Here is a 9,354-nt window from a genome sequence, read left to right as displayed (position 1 = left end):
GCACCATGGGCTATTGGCCAGAACCCTTGAACGGGCGTGCTGCATGCATACCACATGCCCGTCAGAAGGGCCCCCGCGCCGGGTCTCCTTGGCCCTCGTCCCGCGGGCCACCAGGCCTTCCTCGGCGCGCCTCACCAGCCAGCGGGCGCCAGCTATGGCGTCCCTCTAGCCCCACCGCCCAGCAGCTACAGGCAGCCCGCCCCGGCGCCGCCCTACATGGCCCTACCACCACCGCAGGTCCCCCCGGCATGGGATCCCGCCCTCCTGGCCGCCCTGCACTCTGCACCGTCACCGAGCAACTACGATGGTGGAGGGAACTGGTACATGCACTCGGGTGCCACTGCACACATGACAGCTCATCCCTTTAACTTAACCTCCTCTGCTCCTGCTCACAAACCTACTCGTATCACCATTGGCAACGGTTCTTCCTTACCCATTAATCATGTCGGTAGCACTAATTTTCCCTACACTTCCACACCCATCACTATGTCTAATGTTCTTGTTTCGCCTGAATTAGTCATGAACCTTGTTTCTGTTCGTCGTCTTACTTGTGAGAACCCTTTTTCCGTTGAATTTGACGATGTTAGTTTTTCTGTGAAGGACAACCGTACCCGGATGGTACTTCACCGTTGTGATAGTTCTCATGAGCTCTATCCCGTTCACGCCGGCGCCTCCACATCCACTCCAGTCGCTCACGCCGCCGGCGTCAACCTATGGCATGCTCGCTTGGGCCATCCCAAACCGATAACGGGAAAGAGTTTGATAATGTTGATCGGTGATGACATCAAGTCAAAGGAATGATGAAGCAAAAGGTTATTGGAACCATGGGCACAACACAAACTTGAAATCAAGCTTGATGTTTAATCAAGGGCGATGCATGTGCCGGCGGTGACCAGGATCGGCGTGCTGGAGCCGGCGACAGCGAGATCTCGACGGCGGCGGCTAGGGCGCCCGAGCTGGGCCCAGATGGGCTTCAACGGGCCGCTCCACAGGCTGTTGTGCATCTCCGCTGATCCGGCGATGTCAAGCGGCTTCTGGGCTGGACCTGCAACATGAGGACGTCAGGGGCTCCGGCCCTGGGCGCGGCGGTGGTGGCCATCTCCTTCACCGGAGGTGGTCGACCGGACGCTGGACGGGCAGATCTCACGATGCTTCATTTAGCCCCGGCTGCAAGTTGGGAAGACATAATTTGCGGTGAAAACCGAGCCGATGGCAGGCGATGGCGGCGTTCTGTGTTGTTACCTTGATGAAGGCATCGTCGTGTAAGTACTTTCGACCTACTCGTGCTGCTCCGGGGGAAACCCTAGGATCTGGTCTTCCAGATCGAAGGATGGCGGTACTGCGTGTCGTTTTTTCTCTTGGGAGCATTGTTTGTGGATTAGCGCTGGAAGATAGAGGTAGGAGGTGGAGCTTCTTCGTCTTGTATGGAGCTTTCGGTGGAGATATCAAGGCAAGCCTGGCCGACTGGTGCTACGATGTGCCATGCCTGGTCGGCAGGTGCTACGCATGACAGATCTTCCAGAATCTTTGCGTCTGGATGAATGAGCGCGGGGTGGTGGTGCCATTGGGCGCCGTGGTGGCGTCGATGGACGGACGGACTGGCAAGGATGATGCGGATCTCTCTTCTGAAGATGGGTCAGCGGTCTGATGAAGATGTTAGAATTCTGTCGAATATTATTGTACAAAGTAGGTTACAGTTGGACTTGGTTTTGGACTGTGTGTAGACAGGGTAGGAGTTGTGTCCTAATAGGACACTTGTATCATAGACTTCTCATATATAGTGGGGTTAGACACACAGTGTAGCCTATGCCAACATAATAGCACGGGCACGCGGGGGAGCCGGCGGCGTGTGCCGGCGCCCGGGCGGCCGGGGTGCTGTATTATGACAGTGTTATGGGGAGGAGCGTCCGTAGTCATGTCCCGGGGATGTAGCCATATCGATGAACCTCGTTAACAAATCTCGGTGTCGTTCCTCATGTGATTGCTTGGTCCTCGGTAGATCGACGGTGGCCTCGAATTTATTCTAATAAGTGGTATCATGAACAAGGTTGCAAGGTCTGGAGACCGCAGATCGTTGATTTAGAGGATGGATTATCGTCAGCACGAGGACAATGTGCGGAAGAATTGTTCCGCGGAGGTCGTCGCGACGAGATCGGAAAAGAATCAGGAAACAGGCGGCGGCATGAGCAGTCTCAAGCAATTCGCATGGTCGATCGGGAGAACTCGTCGAGAGTCCGCTATCAAAAAGAAAATCAATTCGGCGAGATTGGTAATCGACTTGAGTTGGGCGATTGATTTGGAAAGCGTGATACGGCGGCGCCTTACGCGTGCAGGAGCAGATGACGCGTGCGGCATGCAGGGCTGCAGGAATCTGCTCGATCCTGAGGAGCGTGCGGCCCAAGCTTGGTGGGGCGCAGCTGATGGATTGCAGGAGTTTTCGTTGCGGAGGGCCCAAGGCAGCACCGCGTTGGATTGCTGCAGAATTGCACTGTGGGAGATGACCATAGACCAGTTGTGAACATGTTTTTTTTGAAAAAAATGGGCAGCACCTTTACATCCATTCACTTAGAAATATGTTCATTACAAATAATGGCCCTGATTTGATCAGGTGGCTCGCTAGACCAACAGGACCCAACATCAAATTCTGCAGATTTTGCCAGTACATGAGCTGCCTCATTACAACCACGTTTGACATGGATAAAATCACAAGATAAGAACTTTGTGGCCCTACTTTTAATATCTTGGACTATGGCACCTGAAGGGACCTGTCGAAACTCCTATCCCGAACCTTGTTCATCAGCGACAAGCAATTGGAGACCACCTGAATCTTATTAAAACCAGCATCTTCAGCAGCGATGAGCGCTTGACGAACAGCAATAGCTTCAGCCACTTCTGGGTTTTGAATATGATCAATATAGGAACCTCGGTATGCAGACAAAAGTGTCCCTCGATGGTCTCGCACTACAACTCCATAGCCAACCCGTCCTGAGTGGGAGAAAACCGCAGCATCTACATTGATCAGCAACCAACCTTCCGGCGGCGGAGACCATTTTTGGGTTGATGTAAAGGTCTCACGTCTGTTGGAACCTGTTGGGCTGATCTTATACTCTGTAATGAATTCAATATAAGCTTTGATTTTCCCCACCATGCGAAGAGGATTAACTAGTGCCTCGCCATTGCGATAGTTGTTCCTGTTCTCCCAAATGTGCCACATAACAACGGCCATAATCATAGCTTCGTAGGGTGTTGCTTCCACTATCCATCCTAGCAGCCATTGTCTAATATGAGTAAAATTCTTTAGTTTTAGACAAATTCCATAGCTCTTTTTTAATTCCTTCCAGATTTCTTTTACATATTGGCATTGTAGAAAACAATGTTCAACATTTTCCTCTCTGTTGCAAAAATAGCAGTCATACCTTGTGGGTATCAATCGTGTCTGAAGTTGAGAGCATGTAGGTAAGCAGTTGTGTGCAATTCTCCAGAGCATGATCTTCATCTTATTAGGGCACTGAATGGCCCAAAGTCTCTTCCACACCTTCTCCAAATAATCTTGTTTTGATGATGATCCTTTACCTGAAATGCTTCGGTTACTCCAAAACTGATACGTTCTTACTAAATTATATGCTGATCTAACAGTGTAAGCACCATTTTTGGAGTATATCCAAGATGGAAAATCATCCCAACCCTCAGAGCTAATAGGAATGCTTAAGATTTTCCCAGCAATTTTTTCTGGAAAAATGTTTCTTATCAAATTTTCATTCCATTTATTCTCGTTCTCCAACATAAGGGTGTTAACTTTTTTGTTATGTAGAGTGGAAGAGTAAGATAATAAAGTGGCAGGTATGGTATCCGGGATCCAATGATCCCTCAAGATGTCGATGTGCTTACCATTACCTACTCTCCATAGTATACCTTTCCGGATCAGCTTCTTCCCATGCATAATGCTGCGCCAAACATATGATGATGATCTTGGGCACTGAGCTGTTCAGAAGTCCCCATTTGGATAATATCGACCTCTAAGTACTTGTGCGCACAACGAGTTTGGCTCGGTCAATAACCTCCAACATTGTTTTCCAAGCATTGCTTGATTAAAAATGGCCATGTCTCGGAATCCCAATCCGCCCACATACTTTGGTGATGATAACCAATCCCATGATCTCCAATGTAACTTTTTCTTTCCATCTTCAATACCCCACCAGAAATTAGATATTGGTTGTCTCATCTTCTCACATATACTTAATGGAATCTGGAAGCAACTCATGACATACGTTGGAATGGCCTGAGCCACTGACTTCAACAGAACCTCCTTACCAGCCCTTGACAAAGGTCGATCACTACACCCATTGAGGCGTTTCCATATCCGACCAGGGAGGAAATTAAAGTTACTCGTTGGGGACCGTCCAACCCAGGTCGGCATGCCAAGGTATGTTGTTTGCAGTGTCTCATCTTACACCCCCAAAGTTTGCTTCACAAAATCCTTGATCTGTACATCACAGTGTAAACCAAAGAAAATAGAAGATTTCTGAAGGTTTATCCTCTGTCCTGATCCCTCACAGTAGCTTTGCAGTACCGATTTAAGTGCATTGGTGCTTCTATTATCTCCCCTGGTGAAGAACACACTATCATCGGCGAACAGTAAATGGGAAATAGGCGGTCCATTTCTGCCATTACGGATGCCCTTCAGCTGACCAGATGCTTCTTTTTGCTGCAACAAGCAAGAAAGGCCTTCAGCACACAATAAAAACAGGTAAGGACTAACAGGGTCCCCTTGTCTAATGCCCCTAGTTGGCACAAAAGATTCGGTTAATTCACCATTCACTTTAACGGCATATCTAGCCGAGGTTATGCATCTCACAACCATCTCCACCCAATTAGCCCTGAATCCCAGTTTCAATAGAACTCCTTCGAGGTAATTCCACTCTACCCTATCATAAGCTTTTGACATATCTATTTTAAGGGCAAAGAAAGGATATTTTGCCTTCTGCTTTCGAATTGTGTGGAGACATTCATATGCCACTATAACATTGTCCATAATTAGCCTCCCCGGCACAAAGGCACTTTGTTGCTGTGATATTATCTTCGGCAAAAAGAGTTTAAGGCGATTAGCGATTACTTTAGAGGCTATTTTATAAATGACATTGCATAAACTTATTGGCGGGAAGTTAGAGAGCATATCAGGATTATTAACTTTTGGGATAAGAACAATTACCGAATCACAGAAGCCTTCTGGAATGTCCTGTCCCAAAAGGAAGCCTTTAACTGCTGCACATATATCTTCTGCCAAAACATCCCAATGAATCTGATAAAATAATGCTGGGAAACCATCTGGCCCTGGTGCCTTGGTTGGACCCATCTGGAATAATGCAGTCCTAATTTCTTCATTAGTATATTCCTTGCACAGATCTTCATTCATATCCTCAGTTACCTTGCATGGTATAGCCTCTAGGACCAATTCCAGAGAGTCACAGGGTTCAGAGGTGAACATATTGGAATAGAAGTCATGTACCATACTCCTGATACCCTCAGGATCTTCACACAGTGATCCATCAACTCTCCTCAAGGCTTTAATTTTGTTGGTTCTTCTTCTTGCAGAAGCGCGTGCATGGAAAAAAGAAGTATTTCGATCACCCTCATGAAGCCAATCAATTATTGATCGTTGCTTGGCCATGATTTCTTCTCTTTCAAACATCTCATAAAGTTTCTTCTCCACTTCCTTTTCCTCTCTGGAATAACCAATAGCCATGTTGTTCCTTCGTAATGAAGCTAATTTCTTTTCCAGCTTCTTTATCTCCTTCTTTACCGAACCAAAAGATTCTCTGGTCCAAGTTTGAAGGGTTGTTGACAATCTGTTTAGAGCAGACCAAGTATTGTTCAGGGAAGGGGGGCCCTCCTTAAGTTTTCCCCAATTTTCGTTGATCATTTGCACATAATCAGGTGCTCTCGTCCATGCAGCTTCGAATTTAAAGGATCGAAGTACATGGTTGATAGCACCTTGTCTACCTTTATTTGCTATCTTCACTAATATGGCAAGATGATCAGATGATGTTGTAATAATGTTCTCTACAGTGCAGTCATCAAAAAGTTGTAGGAAATCACCATTTGCAACTGCCCTGTCAAGTCTCAGCCTGACATTACGCCCATCCTCCTGCCTATTGGACCATGTATATTTAGGACCAATATACCCCAAATCTATTAGCCCACACTCATCTAGGCACTCTCGGAACATCATCATTTGATTGTCATCCCTACCCCTGACGCCCATATGCTCCTCACCATGCAACGCTTCATTGAAATCACCTGCACATATCCATGGACCTTTCCATTGAGCATTCAGGAACCTGAGCCTGTCCCAGAAATGGTGCCTTAATTCCCTTTTTGGTTCCCCATAAACAAAGGTTGTACGCCACTCTGCACCCTCTTCTGTTTTGATCAAAATGTCAATAATCTGATTTGAAAAAGCTTTCAGCGAGACTGATATGGATGAAGACCAAAACAGAACCAGCCTCCATTCAGGCCATCACTACTCACAGCAAAAGAACCATTGAATCCCAACTGCCACATGAATTTACGAGCTCTTGAATCCCTCATCTTCGTCTCGGACAAGAAGAGGAGGGAGGGACGAAACTTGCTAACGAGCCATTTCAGCTCACCAACTGTCGCGTCCGTCCCTAGTCCGCGACAGTTCCAACATAGGAAACTCATTGCGTGTGGCGGGGCTGCTCTGCTGCAGCCACCGCCTGATCCGCCGATCCTGATGTATGAGCGATGGTTTCCTTCTTCTGCTTCTTATAGCAATCATCTTGATTTTCATACCTACATGGAACTAGAACCAGATTAGTATCGCAGGTATTAGTGTCTAGTCCACTTGCTGTCAGGTCAAGGTTGTAAGTCTCTTGCATCAGCTTCTCTTGAGGATTCTGACCCTGCCCTTTAGGTCTGTAGACCTTAATTTGCTTTCTCTTTTGCCTGGCTATTTTGGTAGCCTCGGTCCGAAGTGGAAAGAGCTCCTTGCTCACCTTCCCAAGCTTTTGTATAACTTTCTGTTTCATACTTTGGTCTTGTAACTTTATTGGAGAAATGATCTCATCTTGAACCTCCTCTGATTCTGATTTCTTTGCGCCTGATATGTCCTTTGGAGCTGGTTGTGCTTCCCAGCAATTATCTTCATGATAAGAGCTTCTACCACTGGATTGCAAGCTTTGACCAGATTTTGATCCCGCGGAACTCTTTCTTTTCTCCTCCTTCATACATAATTTGTCTGCATTGTATGGGAGTTTACCCTCGGCATCCCTTTCTCCTGGATTTGGGCATTCTATAGAAGAGTGGCCAAGAATCCCACATGAGAAACAATAATGGGGGAGTCTCTCATATTTCACCTCATACCTTTCGTAATCCTTAAGCTTCAATGAGTAGGAAGTGACATATCTCATTAGTGGTTTTGTTATATCCACAGAGACCCTTACCCGCAAGCAATCTCCTGATGCCCTCCCTTGACCGTCGACATCCACCTTCTCAACTTTTCCAATTTTCGCTCCAAGTAACTCCCCCCAGTGCTTATTCATTAGCTCAAAACGAGAGTTCATGATTCTTTCCCACAACACAATGGTCTTGAAAACAACATCAGAGGGTTTCTGCTTCGGATCAAATTCATTGAGCAACACCGCATGTTTCCCCACTGTCCATGGAGCACCATCTTTCACTCTTTCTTTGTCTGATTTAGTTGCAAACTCAACAATGAAAATATTGTTTGACACTGGTTTTGCATCCAGACCTTTTGGATTCCCCCAAGCTGGTCTAAGTGCCGACATGATAGTCTGTATATGCAGAGTATGTGGGGATAATACCTTACCAATTAAGGCAAATTCGAGATTCACCAAATCAGCTTCATTCTCATCCTCCAAGATGAGGGCGTCCGCCTCTGCCGAAGTGAGATTGAGACGCTCCATCATCTCCCTGATCTTGCCCTCTGCATCTGCGGGTTCGCCGACCAGCTTTCCCGCGGTCTTCCCCTTGAAATCCACCTTCTCCATTGTCAAATCAGTGTTGGCGCGAGTCTGCATCCCCGCCTCCACTTCGCCGCTCCTCAAATCCGCCCTTCACACCCTCAGATTTCAGAGATCTGACGCACAGCCACGGGTGGGAAGCAAACAAGATTCTGCCCCCAAATCACCCCTTCCTGTAGCCAAATCTGAGAACTGGGGGTACGGGAACTGTTGAGGAGATGAATCTTGCTTTGGAAGCACACTAGGATGGATGCACGATGGGATCGTGACCACCAGATTGCAAGCCTCGCCTTGGTTTCGCTCGTCACTGGAAGGGACGAGAGAGTTCTAAGGGAGGCAGAGTTGTAATTGCATGAATTGGGTCAGTTGTGAACATGTTGGGTAAACAAAGAAAACAAAAGAATACGAGTCTGGATAGCTACTTCGTGTTGGAACATTGTGGACAGTTGTTTGTTGATCTCTTTGCCACACATACGTGTAGGCTACCTGGGACTATTTCTTGGTTGTTACTATTTGTTTTGAACAGAGCACATGTATGGTCGGTGGCTGCTTGAAGGAGTCACGGAAGGCCAAATGCGTGGGAGGCTGCAAGGCATGAGATTTGTTGGTGAAAAAAAGGCAATCTGCATGGTTTGGTATTGAACGTGGCATGGACAACAACACAATAAGGAAAGAACTTTTGAGGTTACGGGAGCACAGTTTTATTGCGCCCATGGTGACTACCAGGAAAAGGTAAATTTCTTTTGGAAGTGTTGCTAATTGGATACGGGGTTTTACCATTATGATGGCAGATTGGCGGCGTGCGTATAAGGCTCAAAGCAGGAGTCTGGAGCGCGTCGTGGCACGATCATGCATATACAGGGCGTCAAAGCAATGCACCGAGATGTGCGGGTGGAAAACGACGCAGGGTGAAGCATGATTGCAGTCGGATAATTTCGGCTGGGTCGGACTGGAATGTCTGACGGATCGACAGGGATATCGGTCAAAGCTGAAGACGGCAGTGATTTCAGCGACGATGACATAGGAGCGTGATGCTGATGGTGCCGACTTCTGGAGCGTGGAAGCACGTGGTGCAGGCTTGAGGGCTTGTGCGGCTTCGACAAGACTAAGACGCGAGGTTGATTCAAGGCAGTGTACACATGAGAGCTTGAAGTCGACAGGGCGCAGGGTAGCATAGCGCAGATACATGGAGTCATGTTGAAGGTGGAGCTGGAGTGTGATGGTCGACTTCACTCTGAGCTGATGGAGAGGCTACGACGTAAATGCATGGAGAGTCAAAGCCTATTTCAGCGGGATAGCGAGAGACACACGTGGATCAGACTGGGGCCCAGTGGTCTGATGGAGACATGAT

At 47.5% G+C, this 9,354-nt stretch overlaps 1 protein-coding gene across 7 annotated transcripts; it reads right to left on the bottom strand.

Moving 5' to 3' along the window:
• Positions 1-2,580: 2,580 nt before the first annotated feature.
• LOC123113128 (uncharacterized) lies at positions 2,581-8,513 on the bottom strand. Of its 7 annotated transcripts, none has more exons than XM_044534275.1 (4): positions 5,210-8,513; positions 3,889-4,705; positions 3,417-3,573; positions 2,581-3,278 (listed from the first exon to the last, which is right to left on the bottom strand). In XM_044534275.1, the coding sequence occupies exon 1, from the start codon at positions 8,058-8,060 to the stop codon at positions 6,699-6,701; it is 1,362 nt and encodes a 453-aa protein (XP_044390210.1). In that variant the 5' UTR covers positions 8,061-8,513; the 3' UTR covers positions 2,581-3,278; positions 3,417-3,573; positions 3,889-4,705; positions 5,210-6,698. The 7 variants fall into 7 exon arrangements, with proteins under 7 accessions (XP_044390210.1, XP_044390209.1, XP_044390211.1 ...); XM_044534274.1 differs by having other exon boundaries at positions 2,581-3,264; XM_044534276.1 differs by having other exon boundaries at positions 2,581-3,108.
• Positions 8,514-9,354: the final 841 nt, after the last annotated feature.

This window comes from Triticum aestivum, chromosome 5B (assembly GCF_018294505.1).
Source record: "Triticum aestivum cultivar Chinese Spring chromosome 5B, IWGSC CS RefSeq v2.1, whole genome shotgun sequence".
Taxonomy (NCBI): Eukaryota; Viridiplantae; Streptophyta; class Magnoliopsida; order Poales; family Poaceae; genus Triticum; species Triticum aestivum.
This window is presented reverse-complemented; position numbering and strand designations above follow the sequence as displayed.

What these genes read in the sequence shown, in the direction of transcription:
- LOC123113128 (XM_044534273.1), bottom strand. Translation starts at nt 8,060, where the DNA reads ATGCAGACTCGCGCCAACACTGATTTGACAATGGAGAAGGTGGATTTC.